Genomic DNA, 24,766 nt, shown 5'->3' on the forward strand with positions numbered 1-24,766 from the left:
AATTTAGCAAAGTTGCTGGTTATAAAATAAACCCACATAGGTCATCAGCATTCTTATATATCACTAAAAAATCCAACAGTCAGAGTTACAAAGAAATCCCATTTAAGTAACTACTGATAGTATAAAATATTTAGGAATCTATCTGAGGAAAATCAGAAACTTTATGAGAAAACTACAAAACACTTTCCACACAAATTAAGTCTGATCTAACTAACTGGAAAATATTAAATGCTCTTGGATTGGCGAGCAAATATAATAAAGATGACAATACTACCTAAACTAATCTATTTATTTAGCGCTATACCAATCAGACTACCCAAAAACTATTTTGATGACCTAGAAAAAATAACAACAAAGTTCGTATGGAAAAACAAAAGGTCAAGAATTTCAAGGGAATTAATGAAAAAAAAATCAAATGAAGATGGCTTGAACATGTCCAGATCTAAAATTATATTATAAGGCAGCGTTACTAAAACTATCTGGTATTGGCTAAGAAATAGACTAGTTGATCAATGGAATAGGTTAGGTTCAAAGGACAAAACAGCCAATAACCTTAATTATCTAGTGTTTGACAAACCCAAAGACCTTAGTTTTTGGGATAAGAATGCATTATTTGACAAAAATTGCTGGGAAAATTGGAAATTAGTATGGCAGAAACTAGGGATTGACCCACACTTAACACCGTACACCAAGATAAGGTCAAAATGGGTTCATGATCAAGGCATAAAGAATGAGATCATAAACAAATTGGAAGAGCATAGGATAGTTTACCTCTCAGACCTGTGGAAGAGGAAGGAATTTATGACCAAAGAAGAACTAGAGATCACTGTTAACTACAAAATTGAAAATTCTGACTATATCAAATTGAAAAGTTTTGTACAAACAAAACTAATGCAGGCAAGATTAGAAGGAAACAATAAACTGGGAAAACATTTTTACAGTCAAAGGTTCTGATAAAGTTCTCATTTCAAAATATATAGAGAATTGACTCTAATTTATAAGAAATCAAGCCATTCTCCAATTGATAAATGGTCAAAGGTATACGAACAATTTTCAGATGATGAAATTAAAACTATTACTACCATATGAAAGAGTGTTCCAAATCACTATTGATCAGAGAAATGCAAATTAAGACAACTCTGAGATACCACTATACACCTGTCAGATTAGCCAGAATGACAGGGAAAGATAATGCAGAATGTTGGAAGGGATGTGGGAAAACAGGGACACTGATACATTGTTGGAGGAATTGTGAATACATCCAGCCATTCTGGAGATCAATTTGGAACTATGCCCAAAAAGTTATCAAACTGTGCATACCCTTTGATCCAGCAGTGTCTCTACTGGGCTTATACCCCAAAGAGATACTAAAAAAGGGAAAAGGACCTGTATGTGCCAAAATGTTGTGGCAGCCCTGTTTGTAGTGGCCAGAAGCTGGAAAATGAATGGATGCCCATCAATTGGAGAATGGTTGAGTAAATTGTGGTATATGAATGTTATGGAATATTATTGTTCTGTAAGAAATGACCAACAGGACGAATACAAAGAGGTTGGTGAGACTTACATGAACTGATGCTGAGCGAAATGAGCAGAACCAGGAAATCATTATATACTTCAACAGCGATACTGTATGAGGATGTATTCTGATGGAAGTGGATTTCTTCAACAAAGACAAGATCTAACTTAGTTTCAATTGAACAAAGATGGACAGAAGCAGCTACACCCAAAGAAAGAACACTAGGAAATGAATGTAAACTGCTTGCATTTTTGTTCTTCTTCCCAGGTTATTTATACCTTCTAAATCCAATTCTCCCTGAGCAACAAGAAAACTGTTTGGTTCTGCACACATATATTGTATCCAAGATCTACTGTAATCTATTTAACATGTATAGGACTGCTTGCCATCTTTGGGGAGAGGGTGGAGGGAGGGAGGGGAAAAATCGGAACAGAAGTGAGTACAAGGGATAATGTTGTAAAAAATTACCTTGGCATAGGTTCTGTCAATAAAAAGTTATTTAATAAATAAATAAATAAATAAAATAACTGTCAATAGTATAAAATATTTGGGAATCTATCTGCCAAGGGTAAATCAGGAACTATATGAGCAAACCTACAAAACACTTTCCATACAAATAAAGTCAGATCTAAACAATTGGAAAAATATTAAGTGCTCTTGGATAGGCCGAGCAAGTATAATAAAGATGGCAATATTCCCTAAACTAATCTATTTCTTTAGTGCTATACCAGTCAGACTCCCAAGAAACTATTTTACTGACCTAGAAAAAATAACAACAAAACTCATCTGGAAGGACAAAAGGTCAAGAATTTCAAGGGAATTAATAATAATAAAAAAAATCAAATGAAGGTGGCCTAGCTGTACCTTATCTAAAACTATATTATAAAGTAGCGGTCACCAAAACCATTTGGTATTGGCAAAGAAATAAGACTAGTTAATCAGTGGAATAAATTAGGTTCACGGGACAAAATGGTCAATAACTATAGCAATCTAGTATTTGACAAACCCAAAGACCCCACTCAGCCTTTGGGATAAGAATGCACTATTTGACAAAAACTGCTGGGGAAATTAGACATTAGTATGGCAGAAACTAGGCACTGACCCACACTTAACACTGTACACCAAGATCAGATCAAAATGGGTTCATGATCTAGGCATAAAGAAGGAGATTATAAATAAATTAGAAGAACATAGGATAGTTTACCTCTCAGGCCTGTGGAGGAGGAAGGAATTTGTGACCAAAGAAGAACTAGAGATCATTATTTATCACAAAATAGAAAATTTTGATTATATCAAGTTTAAAAGATTTTGTACAAACAAAACTAATGCAGACAAGATTAGAAGGGAAGCAATAAAATGGGAAAACATCTTTACAGTTAAAGGTTGTGATAAAGGCCTTATTTCTAAACTATATAGAATTAACTTAAATTTATAAGAAATCAAGCCATTCCCTATTTGATAAGTGGTCAAAGGATATGAACAATTTTCAGATGATGAAATTGAAACTATTTCTACTCATATGAAAAGGTGGGTTCCAAATCATTATTGATCAGAGAAATGCAAATTAAGACAACTCTGAAATACCATACTACTCACCTCTCAGATTGGCTAAGAAGACAAGAAAAGATAGTGATTAATATCACAGGGGATGTGAGAAAACTGGAACACTGATGCATTGTTGGTGGAGTTGTGAATGGATCCAACCATTCTGGAGAGAAATTTGGAACTATGTTCAAAAAGTTGTCAAACTGTGAATACCCTTTGATCCAGCACTGTTTCTACTGGGCTTATATCCCAAAGAGATCTTAAAGAAGGGAAAGGAACCTGTATGTGCCAGAATGTTTGTGGCAGCCCTTTTTGTGTGGCCAAAAACTGGAAATTGAATGGATGCCCACTATTTGGAGAATGGCTGGTAAACTGTGGTATATGAATGTTATGAAATATTATTGTTCTGTAAGAAATGACCAGCAGGATGAATACAGAGAAGTTTGGAGAGATTTACATGAATTGATACAAAGTGAAATGAGCAGAACCAGGAGATTATACACTTCAGCAACAATAATATATGAGGATCAATTCTGATGGAAGTGGCTATCTTCAACAATGAGAGGATCCAAATCAGTTCCAATTGATCCAAATGAACAGAACCAGTTACACCCAGCGAAAAAACACTGGGAAATGAGTGTGGACCATAACACAGCATTTACACTCTTTCTGTTATTGTTTGCTTGCATTTTTGTTTTTCTTCCCAGGTTATTTTTACCTTCTTTCTAAATCCTATTTTTCTTGTGTAGCAAGGCAACTGTATAAATATGTATACATATATTGTATGTAACATATACTTTAACATATTTAACAAGTATGGAACTCCCTGCCAAATAGGGGAGGCAGTGGGGGGAAAGAGGGGAAAAGTTAGAACAGAAGTGTTTTCAAAGGTCAATGTTGAAAAATTACCCATGCATATGTTTTGTCAATAAAAAGCTATAATTAAAAAAAAGAAAAAAAAACAAATGTAAACATCTAATATATAGGACTAAATATAAATATAAATATACTAAATATATATATATATATATAAAGGACTAAAAAGATGTTTCTATATGAAATTGTGAACTAATGTTACTTATAATCTGTTTTTAAAAACATGTATTAAATTTAACTAGGAAAAAACAAAACTGCCCTATTTATGTTCCCTTCCAAATTTCTTTCTATTGCGTAAAAAGATCTAATACCTTTTCTTCTCCCTAAACTTTATTTGGCTTACTGACAATATACCTTAACCCCTTCATTTCCTTCTCTCAAACTCAGCTCTGCTCTCTATCCACTGCCTCTTTTCAGTAGTAACTAGATTAAATCATGCATGCGAGATATTTCCTTAATGATAATTATGAAAATATGTATAAAAGAATTACACATGTTTAATATATATTGGATTATTTGCTATCTAAGGGAGTGGAGGGCATGGAGGGAAGAAAAAAATTTGGAACACAAGGTTTTGCAAGAGTGAATGTTTAAAATTATCTATTTATATGTTTTGAAAATAAAAAGTTTAAAAAAAATTTACAGAGAGACTTCATGCAGAAGGCTGTAATGACAGCTAAACCAGATTTTATTATATTGATGTAGTAAGAACATTGGATTGGGAATTGGAAGACCTGGATATTAGTAAAGAATCTGCCAGTTGATGTAGTAGATAGAGCACGAGCCCTGACATCAGGAAGACCTGAGTTCAAATTTGACCTCAGACATTTAATACTTCTTGGCTGTGTGACCCTGGGCAAGTCACTTAACTCTAATTGTCCCAGAGGAAAAAAAAGAATCTTCAACTAAGTTTTACTGTTTGATTTAGGACAAAAACATCACCTCAGATGAATGTTATGGAATATTATTGTTCTGTAAGAAATGACCAGCAGGGTCATCCTGCCATCTAGGGTAGGGGGTGGGGGGGTTAAGAGGTGAAAAATTGGAACAAGAGGTTTGGCAATTGTTAATGCTGTAAAGTTACCCATGTATATATCCTGTAAATAAAAGGCTATTAAATAAAAATAAAATTAAAAAAAAAAAGAAAGAAATGACCAGCAGGTTGAATACAGAAAGGCTTGGAGAGACTTACATGAACTGATCCTAAGTGAAATGAGCAAAACCAGGAGATCATTATATACTTCAACAACGATACTGTATGATGATGTATTCTGATAGAAGTGGATTTCTTTGACAAAGAGACCTAATTCAGTTTCAATTGATCAATGATGGACAGAAGCAGCTACACCCAAAGAACGAACACTGGGAAATGAATGTAAAGTGTTTGCATTTTTGTTTTTCTTCCCGGGTTATTTTTACCTTCTGAATCCAATTCTCCCTGTGCAACAAGAGAACTCTTTGGTTCTGCACACATATATTGTATCTAGGATATACTGCGACATATTCAACATATATAAGACTGCTTGCCATCTAGGGGAGAGGGTGGAGGGAGAGAGGGGAAAAATCAGAACAGAAGTGAGTGCAAGGGATAAAATTGTAAAAAAATTATCCTGGCATGGGTTCTGTCAATAAAAAGTTATTATAATAAAAAAAATTAAATAACAAAAAATCACCTCCCTGGGCCTCAAATGTCTCATCTGCAAAGCAGGGAATTGAACTAGACCAGATGTCAAAGTCAAATAGAAACCAGGGGCTACTAAATGGCATGAGGATCCCTGCTGAATAATCTCTCCTGAATTAGAAAATAACGTGTTAACATCTATTTATTATCATATTTTTATTTTGTTAAATCTCTCAATTGTCTATATCTTTTTTACAACATTCCTAATATAATAATATATTTTGCATGATTGAATGTGTATAATTTATATTAAATTGCTTACCATCTGAGGAGGGGAGAAGTGAGGGAAGGCAAGAGAAATTTGGAACTCAAAATTTTTTTCAATGAATGTTAGCAATTGTCTTTACATATAATTAGAAATAATAAAATGATATTTTTAAAATATAAAATAAATATTAAAGTTGTCTTTTAAAAATGTGGCTTTATTGTACTCCTCTGAACATGAAGACCCACAGAAGTTCCTTTTATATTGAATAGTCTACAATTTCACCATACTCACTTTCAAGTACCCTGAACTACACCAGTTTTTTTAATCTTTATGATTTTTCAGAGTAGTAGTTTAATATGTTAGCTACTGAAATTTATTATTGCTTAGCTTCCCTCTGACTCTTTTATCACTTTTCTGATGAAGAACATAAAGTTTATTGATGAAGAAGGAATGTAATCAAATGCATTTGTGAGGCAGTATATCAAAACAGTTAGTTCACAGCCTCACTAGATAGACTAATAAAGCCAATAGCTCTTGTCTACACAGTGCTATGAGTTGCCTAGTTATTTTATCAGGCCCTATATTCAAGTTTTCTGCTAAAAAACCAAGTTTCTTCATTAGTCTCTGTAGTAACTTAAAAAGTTATTATTCTTGAAGTTCATACCTCAGTGATTATCTCACTTTGTGTCCTAAGTTTAAATTTATTCAAGCTACTTTTGTATTCAAAGCCTACAACTTGTCATCTCTAAAATGGGTAGAATAATTAGTTGTCATGTAATCAACTTTGGGGAAGAGATGAAAGAAATAGACTAATATCATTTCGGGTATTTGATTGATTTTGAAAGAAACAGACTAATATCATTTTGGGTCTAAACTTGTGATTTTCCCCTGTTCAGGGAAATCCTGCTGAACAAATTTCCTCCTCTGATGTAGATGGACAACCTATCTAATACCTGTAATTTTAAGAGAGTTTTTCAAGGTAATGAGGGGGTTACAACTTACTGTCACCTAACTGATATGTCAGAGGCAAGACTTAAAATTCAAGTGTTCTTGACTCCAAGGCTGGCCCTTTATCCATTATGGTCTATGCTTTTCCACAAATACCAAGTTGGTCCAAATATAGGCCATACCCTTAAAATGAGATTTCCTCAAAAGCAAACTATATATGTATACTTAAAAGTAATTCACACTCAAAAGATATATTTTATATGATTTGGATACTTTTTTAAGTCTTTTACTTCAAATAAAGATTTTTAAAATATATTTTTGTCATTTATGTTCTCTATCACTTTAAAGGTTTTCTTTCTAAGACCCCAGTTACAGGCAATACTCAGGTTTATGCAAGTCAGCTTTTGGGAAAACATCCAGCCTACATCATCCTCACCAAATGAAATGTATGCAAAATGCCTTTCAACCCCCTGGGAAATGTAATATAAGTATCTGAAATGCCCATTTCTTAGACACACTTCTATATATTACTACCTGTGTGACCTTGAATTCCCCTGGGATACCATTTCTTCATCTGAAAAATGAGAGGGTCAGACTAGTCAGCCTCTGAGTTTCCTTCCAAATGGTCTCATGACTTAGACATGCTGGATAGCCAAGTGTTGCTGACTTACCCAGCTGAACCAAAGAAAAAAGGCTGTCTAGCCACCCTCCAACTCCATACCCCCATGTCCATCCCTAACCTCTCCTTACTTGATGTACTAGATGCACTTTCTGTTTTCCAGTCTCCTCGGCGTATTATGTTTTTTGGTGGCACGATGCTCTTCCTGGGGCCACTTTCATAAATTCCATACTCTACTTTTCCAGGTAATTGCTGATTGTGTCTAATAGGAACTGTGATCTCTAAGTCTAGAATCAAAAAAAAAAAAAAAAAAAGGATAATTAGGAAAAAACTCTAAATATCTATCCTAAACAATAAGCACTTATTAAATATCTATTATGTGTCAGCCACTGCAAATATGAGAACAAAAAAGAAACATTCCCTGTCCTCGAGGAACTCATTGTTTATGAAGAGACTTACATTCTATCATATTTATTTATCATGCTTACAACAGTCACTGTTACTGTTTATCCTTCATTCTCAAAGACCATGACATCAGAGAGGTGATGCTGTGATATGCAGTTAAATTGGATTTAAGTGAGAGACTGTGTAAGGTCACTTTCCCCTCCAGAAGCATCTGGATTCAGTGGCCAGGTACAGACCAGGATGACTGGAGATGGCCATGGATGCAGTGGGAGATCTCAGTTTGACTGATGCAACACTGAGGCAGAGAATGGCCTCTTTTACTCAATTAAAATTAAAAAAAAAAAATCAATCTGAAGAGTAAGACCTCCAGTATTTATGGCCAAAACAGAAACATTTAGTATTTACATTCGCTAGGAGCCAATCAGGGCCCAGACAATGACCAAATGGGGTTTGGCCTAGGATCTATTTATTGTTCTTTTCAATGTGAGCCAGAGTGATTTGGGTTCAAGGCATGGTTCTTAAGAAATTTATCCTGTAAACTAAGGTTCCGGCGACCAAACATTCCATTCCTTTAAGCTGAGGACCTGCAGATAAGGATATGATTATGTGAGCAGAGGGAAGAGAAATAAGAATGAAAAGAAAAGGAAGATGCGTTGCCTAACTGGATCATTCCAGTTGGGTCCTCAGTGGGGCAGCCCCTACTCTTATCCACAGAGGTTGTTGTTTGTCCTTCACTAACAGAGGAAGGGAATAAACATTTATGAAATACCTACTATGTGCCTACTATACTAAGCACATTATAAGCATCTCATTTGATCCTCATAATAAATTGGGAAGTAGGTGCTATTATTATCCTTATTTATAAGTGACTTCCTCAGGGTCATATAGCTCAGGTCTTTCTGAGCCTAGATCCAGAGTTCTACCTACTGTTCTTGCCACCTAGCTGCCTCTCCTGAACCAAAAACAAACAAACAGACAAACAAAACAAAACTCAGTTTCCTAGAGACTAACTTTCTCACATGATCCTGAAAAATGGGCAGGAGAGTAGGGGATTTCCTTTAACACTATGTAGTTTTCCTTCATTATTATAACCCAGAAGGGGCTATAGCACCCTGAAGCAGGAGTCCTTACCCTGCTGTCTACAAACTTAATTTCTAAATATTCTAAATATTTTGATAACTATTTCATTATAATTGGACATAATTTCACCTTAGTTTTTCAGTTTTGCATAAATTAGTGATTCCTTAATCTTATTTTATTTTGTGCATTTAGAAATGTTATTCTGAGATGAGATTTTTAGGATTCACCAGGTTGCCAGAATGATTTATAACAACAACAAAAAAAAAAGGAAGTTAAGAACTCCTAACTTAAAAATAAGTCCCACACATGCACAGACTTCCAAAGCTGAGTTGCAGAATGGATGGTTTCTCAAAATGGAAGAATTTCCTTACAGGGAATCCCAAATGGACTAGGTGAGAGAGTAGATTCTTTGCTTCAGTTGCTAGTTAGCTTTGATCACTGAATGGGTGTCAACTCAGTCAAACAGACCTATTGAAGAGCTTAGCTTAAAAAAGGCCAAGGCTCCCATTTCATCCAGTCATCGTCACTGGACCAGCTGGCTCTGGAAGGGAATATGAGGCAAGTGACTTTGCCCAACCATCCCTCACTTAAATCCAATTCACTTGTATGTCATGGAGTCACCTCTCTAATGTCCTTCAAGACCAAAGGACAAACATGTACATGAAATTCAACATCTTTTTGCTCTCTGTCTTTCCTTCTCCAGATTTCTACCCAGAATCTGTTTGGAACCTTGCCTGATCCTTCAGGAAAAATGACCACTTCTCCTGGAAGAGGACAAATGTCTCTGAGATCTCAAATTTCTACAGAAAGCACACCTCCCAGCAGTCCAAGCCCATTTCTGGGACATCAGAATTACCATCAAGCCTCTCTAAAGTACCTGGGTGGGTTCTGCTTGCAGGTGTGTACCTTTGGCTAAATAGCCAACCTAGGAAGTTCCAGCTGGCTACAGCCTCTCCCACCCTCAGCCTTGGGTGTGGCCCAAGGTGCACTTTCACAGCTGGGGGACCCAGCTTGGTCAAGTCCAGCCTACAGCTCTTAAGAGCTAGGCTACCTGGTGTATGAAACTAGCTCTGGAGAATACACAGTAAACCCAAAGATATGGTCTGAAAGGTTTTAAAGATTTTCCTCAGAGAAAATTAAAAGCATGATTTTATTTCAGAGAGAGAGCCCTGTTGCCTAGTGCATTGTTATTTCCCGAACAAAGTCTGGTTCATATGATAAATGCAAGATGATGTTAAAAATGAACATTTCTAGGCTTAAAATTTTATCTAAAAAATAAATTTTGACTTTGGGTTCTCTTTTTCCACTGAAACCCAAACTGCTTTAGTTTTAGTTTAGGAAAAACCTGTTGTTTTTGTCTAAGTTTTTATGTATAAGAATGCAAGTGATAAAGTTTTAATCTCCATATTTATTCACTGTGCTCATTTTTATTTCTACCTTTTAAGTTGTAATTTTCCATCTCCCGGGTTGGCTACTTATGAGTTGGGTTCATCATTTGACATTTAAAGTCCTTCACTACCTGACTCTACCCCTCCTCTTTTTTTATGATTCCTTAAATTATTCTGCTTTTCATTCTTTACAATTTTTTTGTAGCTATATCCAGTTCTTCATGACCCTATTTGGGATTTTTTTTTTTTTTTTGCAAAGATACTGGCAAAGGGCATTGGATTTTCCAATTCATTTTACAGTTGAAGAAATTAAGGCAGTAGCTATTCATTGATTTGTCTAAGATCACAAGGCTAGTGTCTGACACCAGATTTGAAGAGATGCTCTTCCTGACTCTAGGCCCTGGACATAGCTGTATATTTACTTATGATACTATCCATACAAATTGAGCTCATATAAAACATTCCATTTCCGGTCTATGAATTTTTCACTTGCTGTCCTCCATGACCTCTCCTTAGCCTCTTAAATTCCTTCAAAAATCAACTACCTGAAGTCTCCTGCCTCTCCTTCCTCCCCTACCAATGCTCTCCACTATATTGTTCTCTCCCTTGCTTGAGTATAAGCTCCAGGGCCAACCACAGCTCTTAGTACATAGTAGACATATAATAAATACTTTTTCACTGGCTAGGTCTCCACCTTTTTCAGCTCCAGGCAGAGACAAAGGAAAGTCATGGATTTGTAAAAATCAAGAGATGCAGGCTAAATGTCCATGGTACATAAGGAGTCTTAGATGAAAGGTACCTACCACTCATAATGAAACCCAAGGGTGAAGAAACAATCTAAAAAGGATCATGGAATTTAGAAAGGTTCCTTTAGTTAAGACCTTGACAGGCATCTTTCAAGAGATTTAGGCCTTTTTGTTCACTTTACTAGAAAATGATCCATGGGTGTTTGTTTTGTTGCCCTTTTAAAAATTTCTAATCACTTCAAATTTTCTTTTAGGGAAACACACATTAGAGATAAAATTGTTGGTCTTCCTATGATTGAAAGAGGAAATAAGCTGCTGTGTTATCAATCCTAACAATTCCATTTGTACCCTAATGTTATGCAAGACATATTTGCTTTTAAAACTTATGAACCAACCATCATCTGCATTTAATCACTTATTCCATGCTCCTTTATCACTTGCTGCTTCATAATAGAGTGTGGGGGGAGCTACAATATTTTGATTTGAATCATGAGTAATTCCATTCATAACTAAGGAATGTGATCCTGAATCTGCTACATTAATTTTTTTTAAATTTTGTATTAAAATCAGAGGCCTAAACATTGTCCTAAATAAATAATACCTGATTGTTTCCCGGATTTTTGCTTCTCTTGTTGTCTCCGAGTAATGCTGTCTCGTAACCGTTTAAGATTTTCCTGGAAGATTAAAAATAAATTTATTTTTGTAACATATATTATGACATTTTCCTTGTGGCACCAAGGATATTGGCAGAGTTAATTTTTTAAAAATAAAATATGTCCCTGGACACAATCCCAAGACTGCTATTACCTATTGCTATTGGTTGTCTCTTCATCTCTTGGGCTTCAGTTTCCCCATCTTAAAACGAAGAGGGAAACTATAATAAAAATGTTAACTCATGTGCTTGTTTCTTTAAGGTATAATAAACAATGGAGATAGAATAAATAGTATCATGCTTATTTTACAGATGAGAAAACTAAGGCTCATGGAGGCCAAATAATGGGCCAAAGGTCAAATAGCTAATAAAAGGAGGAGCTGCTTGCTTAGTGCCTTTGCTACCACACCATACTGCTTTTCAACAAAGGTAGCTCTGGATAAGCACCTACCATGTGCTATTTGTACTATAGGAATTCAGAGTGGCCTTTATTCTACTTTCTCTCTGTGTGTGTCTCTCACAATAACTCCTTTATTTAAAAAAAATAATAATAATAGTATTTTATTTTTCCAAATACATGCAAAATAGTTTTCCAACGTTCACCTCTGCAAAATCTTGTATTCCAAATTTTTCTCCTTCTCCTCCTCCCATTCCTCCCTTCCCAAGACAGCAAGTAATCCAATATAAGTTAAACGTGCAATTCTTCTAAATATTTCTGTATTCATCATGCTGTTTGAGAAAAAACAGATCAACATAACACATAATCTTTGCGATATATTGCTTTAATCTCCTTGATATTATTTTATTTAATTTTTTTGAAGTAGTATCCCTTGGGGAAATTGGTCTATCATTTTTTTCTCTGTTTTTACTTTCTGGCTTAGCTTTCCAGAACCATATTAAAATATATTTGCATCATAGAAAAGAAAAATCAGGTCAAAAGGGGAAAAAACATGAGAAAAGAAAAAAAAAAAAAAAAACAAGCAAACAACAAGGTAAAAATACCATGATTTGATCCACATTCAATCTCCACAGTTCTCTCTCTCTGAATGTAGATGGCACTTTCTGTCACATCTACTTATCTCCCTATATGCATGTCTCATTTCTCTAGACCAGAGTTCTTAATCTTTTGGTGTCATGAACTCATTTAGCAGACTAGTGAAAACTGTGGACCCCTTTCTCAGAATAATGTTTTAAAATGCATAGACTAATACACAAAGAATAATTCTGGTAATCCCAAGATTAGTGAAAATAAAGATATCATTTCCCCCCATTAAAAAGTTCATGGGTCCCTTTGGCAGATTGGCAAAACCTGTGGACCCCTTCACAGAATGTTTTTAAGTACATAAAATAAAATACATAGGATGACAATGGAACTTCAAAGACTTGGGAAAATATAGTTCCCCCCATCAAAGTTCATGTATCCCTGAGTTCCAATCATGTTAAGAATTCATGTCCTAGAGAGACTGAAAACTCTTTTTCCCGTTTTATCGTCTTTGTCTTACAATCTCTTTGCATCCTGGGTGATTATGTATTGTCAGTAGTCCTTCAATTCGCATTTCTAGACTTTAGTTTCCTCATCTGTAGATTGGGTTATATGGCCTCTAACTTGCCTTCCAACTATGATCCCAGCCAATTCTAACTATGTAATGTGTGATCAAAACAAGGGCTTTGTGATCACAACACAGATGCCTTGAGGGGCATCTGGGAATTGAAGATTACAAAGGGACTAGTTTTGGGGCAAGAACCTGAGAGATTCCCAAGCAGGAAAATTTGCCCACATTAGCACAGGATGGGGTGGGGCTTTTTTTTTTTTTTTTTTTTTTTTAATTTTAACAGCTATGCTCAAGGTGTTGTCCAGGCTTCCAGCCTGCTCCCTTAAGGGAGTCAACCGGATACATTTAGGATTAGAGAACCACTGTTAATTTAATCAATCAGCAAATATTTATTAAGTGACTGAATAAAGATATAGAAAGGGGAAAAATGCTGGGGAGGCCAAGGCAAGCTCAGAGATAACTGGATTTGGCAGGGATGGAGGGGTATTGTTGGAAACAAGCAAACAAGGGAGACTGGGATAAGACTGGGGAAGCTTTGGTGGCCAAGTTAAGGAATTCAGACTCTATTCTGATTTTTTCTTGGGGGGAGGGGACAAGGCAGTTGGAGTTACAATGACTTACCCAGGGTCACACAGCTATTCTAACGATTAGGTGTCTGCAGATAGACTTGAACTCAGGTCCTCCTGACTTCAGGCCAGGGCTCTATGCACTAGCTGCAAACTACTGACAAACACTGAAAGAGTCAGTCCCTGAGGAGGACATAGTCAAAGCACTGTTTTAGGATGCGGGGTGGACCAAGAGATGATTTTTTTTCCAGCTACAGAAATCCATGCATTCCATCTACAAAAATGCAGAGACTTTGGAAGGGAAGAGATCAGCAATGGGGGAACGACTATCCACAGCAAAAAGTTTATATATTTTTTGGCAGCCAACTAACACTGACTCATAGGGAACTTGTAATTAACTTTTTCCACATGAACTGCTGGTAAGTCACATTTGTCTCATTTTGTATTTTGACTCTTAATAACCTGAATGAAGGACTTTCAATTTACTTTTGTGAAATTCTGTCATTAGATTTAGCCCAGGGTTTTAGCCTGTAAAGCTATCTTTGAATCTTAATCCTATCATTGAATGCATTAGCTCTCCTTAACTATACATCTGACTATATGTTTATGTAATTATCCAGTGCTGCACAAGACTGGGCCAAGTCAGAGCTCTAAAGTGTATTTCCATTTTGATTTTATAAATAAGTTTCGTTAATAACAATATTCAATGTTACATATCACGAATTTTTGTTGTTTAATGGTTTTTAGTCATGTTTGACTGTGATCCCCTTTGAGATTTTCTTGGCAAAGATACTTGCATGATTTCCTTCTTCAGTTCATTTTATAGATGAGGAAACTGAGGCAAATAGGGCTAAGTGATTTGCTCAGGGTCACACAGCCTGCAGGTATCTGAGGCTAGATTTGAATCTGGTCTTTCTAACTCTGCACGCTATCCACCGTGCCATCTAGATGCCCTGACAAGTTGGTAAGACTTTAATTTGTATTCCAAAGCCTTTCAAGTCATAAAACTTAAAAAAAACCTTTCAGTTCTTATTTTTCTGACTGCAAGTCCAAGTTCTTGTCAATACATTCAAGGCCTCCTCATGAATTAATGTGGAACATTTCTCTTATTTATAGCTTCACTTAATTTCTTCTTAGCTATGCTTTTGCTGTCCTTTTAAATTCCATCTCTTTGATTGATTCAACAAAAACCACTCTCCTGTATAATCTTTTTCATTAGAATGTAAGCTCCTTGAGGGCAAACTCTACCTCCCAATCTGCTTTTATAATTTTTATTGTTTTTTAATTTATTTTTTATTATTTGTTTTTATTTATTATTATTTTTAAAATTTTCTAATTTGCAAAACTTTTGAATACAAAGTCTTCTCACTTGTACTCACTACTATTAATACTGAATAATTTTATGATTAGGCAACTAGTTGGCATCATAGTGCACATAAAATTGCACTTGAAGTCAAGAACCCCTGAATTCAAATCCAGACACATGTACCTACTACTAGCTGTGTTACCCTAGGGAGGTCACATTATGGCTGGCTGCCTCAGTTTCCTCAACTGTAAAATGGGGATAATAATAGCACCTACTTCCCTGGGTGGTTGTGAAGATCAAATAGAGAGTAATTGTAAATCTCTTAGTCTAATGCCTGGAACATAATAGGCATTCTATGAATGCTAGGCTTTTCTCACTATTATGATGCTGATGATCATCTTCCTCTACATTATCATCTCCTTAGCTGATAGAATTTATATTTTTTCATTCACTCATTAGGTGGCATTATCTGTGCCATCTAAAGTTCATTAGATAACTAGTCTGGCTTTTCCTGTTGTTAACAGTGAATTTCAGATGCCAACCTTAGGTTTATACTCTTAAGAAACATAAAGCCCCCATCCAATGCCTGCCTATGAGGCCAGTTTTCTAAAGTGAGCAGCATCAAGTCTAGAACCAGCGAAACTTCTCCTTTACTTACTCCTCATTTCTGCTAAAGTTGTCCTCGGTAGGAGACCATAGAGGGAGAGGGGCTGTAGCCTGATCTTGGCAAAGGTACTGCCCGCCTTGTTCTGCCTTTCTCAACAATGAGGAAGGCTACCAATGGGGCCCTGGCTAGCAGCTCTCCATTCTGGATGCTCTAGCTCCATTCATGACAAACACCCGGAAAACAGAAATTACCTGCTGAAAGCGAAAGGACTCTGATCTCTTCTTCTGATTCAGCTGCCACTCCTTGAAATGGAGAACAGCCTCGTCCACATTAACAATGCCCAGCTTTACTTGTTCCTGTAAGGTGATGAGCTGTCTCTGGCCAGGAGTTTTCATGCCAGCAAATGGATCATAGATGCTTGACTGGGGTCTATCCTTTCGTGGCCTGACCAGGGTCTCTGAGAAAAGACAACATTAGGTTAAGGTCTCTGTCGCTCTTGTCTGTCTGTATCTGTCTCTATCTCTTTCTCTTGCACACACACACACACACACACACACACACACAAATACAACAGGGAAAAGTAGAGTAACATAAGAACAATCAATCAATAAATATTTATTAAGCACCTACAGTGCCAGGCACTATGCTAAGTGCTGAGGATTCAAAAAGAGGCAAAAGACAATCTCTGTCCGTAAGGAATCTAAAAAATACATTGGAAAAGAACAAAAAGTTGCCATACAGACCCTAGGTAGAACCAATCAAACACCAAGAGTTGCAGAGTGGAAAGTGGGCTGGCTTTGGAGTCAGAGTAAGTGGGGTGGGTCCAAATCCAAGTTCTGCCTCTTACTGGCATGAGTAAGTTTGGGCAAATCACTTACATTCTCTGAGCTTCTTGTTCCTCCACTGGAAAAAAAGAGGATTGACCTAGATGCGCTCTAAGGTCCCTTCCAATTCTAAATCTGAGATCCTAGGAATTTATGCAAAACAGGGGCCAGGAAGGAGAAAAAAAGCAACTGGCAGAATAGGGACAATTAGACAATAAAACAAAATCAATGTAAGATTATTGAGCTAGGAGCCATGACTTATCTGTATATTTTCTTTCAGTTCTTTTTGCAGTATACTGCACATAGTAAGTGATTAAAATTGGAATCATGCCCCAAAGTCATGCCCTTTGGCCCAGCCATATTATTACTAAACCTCTACCCCCAAAAAAACAAATAAAAGGTGGAACAATACTATTATGCATAGAAATATTTATAGCAGCTCTTCAAATTATAGGAAACTGAAAGCTAATGGGGTACTCATCAATTGGGGAATAATTGAACAAATTATGGAATATGAATGCCAAGGAATAGTATTATGCTATAAGAAATGATAAAAAGGATGTGTTTGAGAGAAACCTGGGAAGAGTTATATGAACTGATGCTGAGGGAAATGAGCAGAACTAGGAGAACAATCTATACAATGTAAAAAGAAATTAAAAAGGCAAATATCTTTGAAAGATTTATGAACTCTGATCAATGTAATGGTTAACATGCTTCCAGAGAACCAATGAGTAAAAAGCATATTACCCACCTCTGATTCAGAAGAGACAGACTCAAGCGGAAGAATGAGATATACATGTTGGGTTACAGCTAATGTGGGAATTTGCTTTTCTTAATCATGTATATTTGTTACAAAGGTTTATCTTTTTTCTCAATTTGGCAGAAGTGGAGTTGGGAGAGAGGGAAGCTAGGAATAGGTTTTGCAAAAAGAAAAGGACAAGAGAGAAAAGAGAAACATTAAAACATGTTTTTGAAATCCTTAGAAGAGAATAGAATGAATCACAGAATAGCTTTCGAAGATACATGCTAAATTTATTATATATTGGAAAAGCAAGTATATGATGAAGATTAATAACTTTATGTATGATCGTTTTTGTTCTTCAGTGTATATGGAATGATTCATTTTAATTGATATTCATATTAAATTTTAAATTTTCTAAGTGGAAAAAATTTTATAATGAGCCTTTAATGTTTTCTGTGTGAAAAACAAATTATGAGAGAGCATGGCTTATGATGAGATTAAAAAGCACAATGGATTTTTTAAAGGAGTTATGAAACCTTCCAAATGAGTGCTATAAGGGGAAGGCTCAAAGTGGTCAACAGACCCCTTCAGACCTTAATCTCCTAGTCATGGATCAAAACAAATATGTAGTAGAGGAGACCCTAGCTCAGTCAAGGATGATTCTTCGAGGTTATTGTTATACTATTCTGCCCTCTCTTCCCAATTTATACATAGTTCTATTGATATCGAGGACAATGCCATTCCATTTGCAAAGAAGGATGTGATTGTGCGGCTTCCATGTTCATTCAGATTGCTCCTAATTCTCAACAATATTCTTCTTACTATTTTACTCATTTGAAGGAAGCTAAGTATCTTCTGTAAGAATAAGTGAAAAGCAGTAGAAAATAGGCTAAATTTAAATAATTTTAAAAACAAATTCTCCTCCCATTCCCACCTTGCAAAAACAGTAACAGACACAATACTAGTGGAGGAAAGATTCCTGACTTACCTTTTCTGATGTGCTCATTAGAAATATACAAATTTCCAGGCCGCTCCTGACTTTTATCTGCAAATACTAAAGAACAAAGAACACTATATAAAAGCCAATACAAAATTCTATAGAATCTTCCCAGAATGAATGTAAAATTTCTTTATGTATTGGGTGCACATGGAATAAAATTCCCTAAAATATTGGAATATACTGGTCATAGGAGTCTACCCCCACCTAATCTTTGAAGCTTATCTTAACTATGATCTTTGATGATTGATGGTATTGATTTTTATGACAAGATCATTTGTTATTGGTTAACCTTCACTTCTGTGCTCTGTGACAATATCTTTCCTCACCATATCTTCTAGCATGTCCTGTTTGTCCATTTGAGGTTAATGTACACTCAACTACACAGTTTTACCTTGCCACACTATGGAGGTAGAGGAAACTGATATACAATTAATCACTCAACAAGCATTTGTTGAGTATCTAAATTGTACCAAGTACTGTGCTAAACATCGGGGTTATAAAGACAAAAAAATGAAGTATTTCTTTTCTCAAGGCAGTGATGATTGAGGATGAGAGAAATAATACATGTATACACACACACAAAATAAACTTAAGATTATTTAAGGAAGATGAGCACTAGAAATTTAGGGGATCAAGAAAGATTTCACATAGAATGTGATATTTGAGTGGAGTATTGAATGAAGTAAAGCATTCTATGAAGCAGAGATGAGAAAGGAGAGTATTGGTGGCCAATACAAAAGCAAGGAGACAGGAGACAGAATGTCATGGGCAAAGAACAGGAAGGTAGTCAGATTGGTTGGATTGTATAGTATAGAAAGGGGAAGAACATATAATAAAGGTGGAGAGATAGGTTGGGGTCAATTTGTGAAGGGTTTTAAAAGTCAGATAGAATAGGTAGCTACCATGTAGTGGATAGAGAGCCAATCTTAAAGTCAGGAACATGGGTTCAAGACATTGCCTTAAATATTTACTTAATTTTGAGAAAATCACTTAATATCCTAGTGCACCAGGGAACTGAGACTAACCAATTGCAAAGCAGAAAATGATCTGCAATAATTAGGGGAATGTACTTTTTAAAAAGTTGCTTATATCAACAAAACTCCTCTTGGAAGACTGCCTTTGTGTGGAGAAGGGCTTGCATGGCTTAATGAAATTATGAACTATGCATGAAGGATTACCTAAGAATTATAGGTCATAGAGGAAAGTTCTGACAAAAGTTAATCCACTAGAAAAGGAAATGGCACCATTTCAGTATCTTTGCCAAAACAAAACAAAACAAAAACAACAAAAACAGCCAATGAACAAACAAAAACAACCCATGAATAGTATTAAAATAATAAAAGATATGAATATGGGCCCTCAGGTTAGAAGATGTCCAAGTGAGGACAGAAAGCCTGATGTGCTATGGTACATAGGATCAATGAAGAGTTAAGACAGGAATGAACAAATGAACAAGAACATGCCAATTAAATTATAGATTTGCTTCAAAAATCCAAATTTTAAAATTTTTGAAAATTCATATATTATTCTAGAAATAACAGGAAGCCCCTAGTTTATTGAATAGGTATTGTGGTTACATCTATTCTTAAAGAAAAATTCACTATATCAGCTATCGGGAGGATAGATTAGAATGGGAACAAAATTGAGGCAGACAGATCAATTAAGAGGCCACTGCTATGTAATATGGGCAAAAGGTACTAAGGGCCAGAAGTAAAGTTGTAACTGTGTGCATAGTCAGTCAATAAACATTTATTAAGGCCTTATTGTTGAATCATTTTTCAGTTGTATTCAACTCTTCATGAGCTCATTTAGAGTTTCTTTGGCAAAGGAATTAGAGTAGTTTGCCATTTCATTCTTTAGCTCATTTTATGGATAAGGAAACTGAGGCAAACAGGATTATGAGAGTTGCCCAGGGTCATCTGAGGCCATATTTGAACTTAAGAAGTGGCATTTTACCCACTGTGCTACTTAGCTGCTTTTTTAAGGCCTCCTATGTACATCAATGCAAAGAAAAACAATAAAATGAAACTGAACACTATATAATTACAATGTCCAAGTTTGACTCCAGAGAAATGCTGAGAAAATGAACCTTTATTCTTTTCAGAAGTAGAGTAGATTCTTTAAATTTTTTTTTGTTTTAATCTTTATTACAAGGGATGCTTTACTGATTGAGAAAATAGGGGAGGACTACATTCAGAATACATATATCACAACAAAAAGTTTTAATAACTTTTTTTATTTAAAAATTGTTTCTTCAATTGAGATTTTTAGTTAAGTTTCTGTTTCACTAAAATATAGCAAAAATAATTATGTAAGTTACTTTGAAATTAGGCAATATTGTAAGAATATAAGTTCCTGTACCAGAGCTGGTAATTTCCCTTTATGCTAACTCTTAAATCTAGCTAAATCAAAACTGTGGTTGTCTTGGAAGTGGTTGGGGAACCATTTTAGAAGACTATATTCATCTGCCAACTCACAGTCTTAGCTGAGATTTATAATCATAGAACAGTAGGGAAATACTTTTATAGGATTAAAGAACTTTCTTTTTTCAATTCCTGGGAAGAATTTCACAAGATGAATGTACCCCCTAAGCAATATTATATGCTGCCAGTCTTACCTTTAGAAATATAGGATTCACTCTGGGACATCTGATAATTGACATGAAGACTGGTGTCTGGCCTAGGTACCGGCACTGGGGGTCTTTTGGCCATATCCACGGAAAAGGTGAGGTCATCGTCTACTGTGTGGTAGACTTCTTCACCCGCAAGACTAGGGGAAAGGTCTTTCTCCAAAGGGGCATCTCCTATACTGTTGCCTAGGAAATAGGAGAGAAGCAAATGACCCTACCAGTCTATCAAAATGCTGTCATTTCAAGAAAACGTTTCAGACCAGCTCTTGAACCAAATATGGACACACAAAGAAAGCACACTTCTTAAAAAATTTATCACTCTTTGCCTCTTCTCCTCCTCCCTCATTTCTCCCCACTCCCACCCCCACCCCAACTACCCATTTCCTCCTATTTGAGGATCAACCAAAAACAGGGTTTATCTCTTGTAGCCTCATTTTACTCCTTGAGATCTAGGTTAACATCCTATCAGAACTCAAGAAACAAATTATGCTCTTCAGAGGCCACAAGAGAAATAGGGAACCACTCCCTAGATGCTTGTGTTGGAATTATGAGAGGACATCTCTGAGCCCACAACAGCCTTAGGGCTCCAATGTCCTATTATGTGCTTCCTATTCTACAAGGGAAAGAAGATTAAGGGAAGCTACTGGAAAAATCTATCTCTCCTTCCTTACGTCTTGGGTCCCATGGCCATCTTGCCACTACCTGTGGCTCTTTGTGGCTGTTCTAACAAGCTAATCCACTTCCAAAAGTTAGTGGGTAGCCATAGAATGCTAAGTGTTAGTCCTCTCACTTAATAGTCTATTTAAATGGTCTTTTGAACATTATGACTTACTTCAACAGACTAGTTAATGTTGAGGCTGGTGGAGAACTTTATTTGCTTTTGGGGTTTTATTTGTTTTTGCAGATGGCTCTTTCTGTTCTTCTAAAAATATACCACTTATGCCATTGCCTACAGATTTCTCTTAGATTGCACAAAATCTTGGATTACAATTCCCTTTTACTCTTTTCTCTGCCCTGCCTACAACACAGTTAATTTTTACCTTCCAAAAATTTGCGAATGATGGAGTCTTTGGTGGCCGTAGGAAAAGGATCTGTTGATTTTGGGGTAGATGTACTGGACTGAAGCATCTCTACATCTGGAAGGAGAATTTAGAATTTAGAAAGCCAGCAAGCCTTTATCAAGCATTTATCATATGCCAAAGCACTATTCCAGAGACTGGGGATACAAAGAAAGTAAGAAACATAGCCCCTACCCCTCAAGAAGCTTATAGAGGAAGAAATAATATATATATATATATATATATATACCAGATATATACAATGTACATAAAATATGTTATGTATATATATATATATATATACACAATATTAACTCAGAAATACATTTACATTGTATATACATTGTATATATCAGATATATATACACATATATCTGATATATACAATGTAAATTCAAGGTAATCTCAAGGTGGCCATGAGGAAGGGACCAAGAAAATGGATTTTGAGCTGAGTTTGAAGGAATCCAGGAAGACTACAGTCACTACAGTCACCTCTTCTACATTGCAAGAGTTGGGAGCTGGGTATCCCCAAGATCTGGAAAATCCGTATAAAACTTTTTGGCCTTTCCATCATACCAGAGAAGTCAGATTTTTTTTTTCTTTGTCTTTTTAAGTGTATTTACAGCATTATACATGCATTTTATGCTTTTCTGAGTTTCTAAATCAGCAGATGGACCTTTTGTCTGTGGCTTCCACAAAATTCCCATTTAATTTCTTATGCTGAATATATTGTGATAGGGAAAGTTATGGTGTAGAAGAGATAACTGTATATTCTAGGAAAGAGGAATAGCCCGTGAAAAAAGATGGAATTGTGCTCTAAGAATAACAGGGAGGCCATTGTCGCTGGATTATGGGATTTGTAGAGGGAACTGAAGTATAAGAAGACCAGAGAAGATAGGCTGCAAAGGGCTTTAAAAGCTAAACAGAGGATTTTATATGTGATCTTGCCGGCGTTACTCTTAAAAGAAACTTTCCTTCCTAAACAACCTGCTGGGTAGGCACAAAGTCTGAGGGCTCGGATTTTGCCAATGGGTAAACTCGGGTGAAGTAGTTTCCTTGAAAGGAGTAGGATGCAGTGAATAAATAGCTTAGAGGAAAGTGAAATTTAAGCTTCTTCTCTTTCGATTTCTGGCACTGACCAGAGTTACCTAAGAGATCTAAGAGTCTGAACTTAATTCAATAGACTAACTGTATTTCAAAAATCCATGTTTTAAAAGGGAATAATGAAAATACTTGGCAAGTGGGGTGTTCTGATTACATCTCAATAACTATGGGTTAAGGAAAAATGAAAAGAATAGTTCCTCCTCCCCCTTCCCCATCATCTTTATTATTGAAAATCTTCCTAAATATGGAGTAGCTAGTTGGTGTGGTGGATAGAGCACCAGCCCTGAAGTTAGGAGGAGCTGAGTTCAAATGTGACCTCAGATACACAATACTTCCAGGCTGTGTGACCCTGGGCAAGTCACTTTAACCCCAATTGCTTCAGCAAAATAAAGAAAAAAGAAAAGAAGACCTTCCTAAATATCTCTGTGTGTGTGTGTGTGTGTGTGTGTGTGTGTGTGTGTGTATATATATATATATATATATATATATCAGTATATTTTACTGCCTTACAAAGTATAGTCAACCAAATATGATTTGATCCTTTTATAATAGTTTCAGATTTTTAGGGTGTCAAAAGCATCATTCCACATATAGAACTATAGATTTGAGAAGTAGCTTAGAGAGATGATCCAAACTAAGGCCACAGATAGTATCACTTGCCCCAGGTTCCATCATTTTTTCTAATCTGAGATTTCTACAGTTATAGAAGGTATAAGAGATGATATGAGATAATCACATAAGCTAATGCTCTACTGACCCTAGAAGAAGTTGGTTGTGGAGGCTTAAAAAAAAAAAAAAAAAATCTCTAACCTAGGGGAATTTTTTGCCAATTGCCTTTTTTTTAAAAGAAACAATTTTCAAAATAAAAACCCTTTAATTTATGAAATAAAACAAGCATTTCTATAGCATAGTATTATAAAAAAGATGATTATACATGCAACTGCAAATAATCTATGCACAACGTGTTTGTTATTCCATTCAAATATACAACAAAATAATCCATGTAAATTTCTGGGGTTTTTTCTTTCCTCATCACCTAGAGATGGCTACCCATTAGACACAAATAGGAATATATATGTGAAATTTTTCTATACATACTTCTATTTATCTGTTCTTTGTCCAGATGATAGTGTCTTTTTATGTCCTTTTGTCTCCCCCCATAATATAATCGATGACTGCACATGAAATTTCACTATGCACAACTTGCTATTCCATTCAAATATACAATATATTTATCATGTAAATTTCTTTTTTTCTTCCCTCCCCTTGCCCTGTCCCTCTATTCCCCCCTAAAAATGGCTACTATCAGATACAAATAGTATATACACATACATACAAACACATGTTTTAAATCATTCTATTTACATGTCTACTAGTTAAGGGTTTTTTTTTTGGAGACAAATAGTCTTCATATGTCCTTTATAGTTAATTTGGGCATTTATAACAAAATAATTTATTCTCTCAGTTGTCCTGGTTTTTTTTTTTTTAATTTCTATTTAAAGTTTTGAGTTAAAAATTCTGTCCTTTCCTCCTTCCCCTTCCCTCCTCCTTGAGATGGTAAGCAGTAAGATATAGGTTATTCATGTGCAATTATATAAAATATTTCCATATTAGTTATTCTGTGTAAAAATAGCATGCTTCAGTTTCTTTTAAATAAATATTGTTTCTTTCTCTGGAGGTTTTATCATTTGTCCTTTGGAATTGTCTTATATC

The 24,766-nt window shown here is 35.6% G+C and overlaps 1 protein-coding gene across 1 annotated transcript in view; it reads right to left on the reverse strand.

The window, feature by feature from the left end:
* Positions 1 to 24,766, reverse strand: part of PIK3AP1 (phosphoinositide-3-kinase adaptor protein 1) — a 138,922-nt gene that overhangs the window by 21,760 nt on the left and 92,396 nt on the right. Inside the window, exons 9-14 of the mRNA XM_003755200.4 lie at positions 21,932 to 22,027; positions 20,880 to 21,077; positions 18,251 to 18,316; positions 15,948 to 16,153; positions 11,614 to 11,686; positions 7,525 to 7,680 (exon numbers count right to left, since the gene is read on the reverse strand). Of these exons, the coding sequence (XP_003755248.3) occupies positions 7,525 to 7,680; positions 11,614 to 11,686; positions 15,948 to 16,153; positions 18,251 to 18,316; positions 20,880 to 21,077; positions 21,932 to 22,027 (795 nt within the window). The remainder of the gene's footprint in view (positions 1 to 7,524; positions 7,681 to 11,613; positions 11,687 to 15,947; positions 16,154 to 18,250; positions 18,317 to 20,879; positions 21,078 to 21,931; positions 22,028 to 24,766) is intronic.

This window comes from Sarcophilus harrisii, chromosome 2, assembly GCF_902635505.1.
Source record: "Sarcophilus harrisii chromosome 2, mSarHar1.11, whole genome shotgun sequence".
Lineage (NCBI taxonomy): Eukaryota > Metazoa > Chordata > Mammalia > Dasyuromorphia > Dasyuridae > Sarcophilus > Sarcophilus harrisii.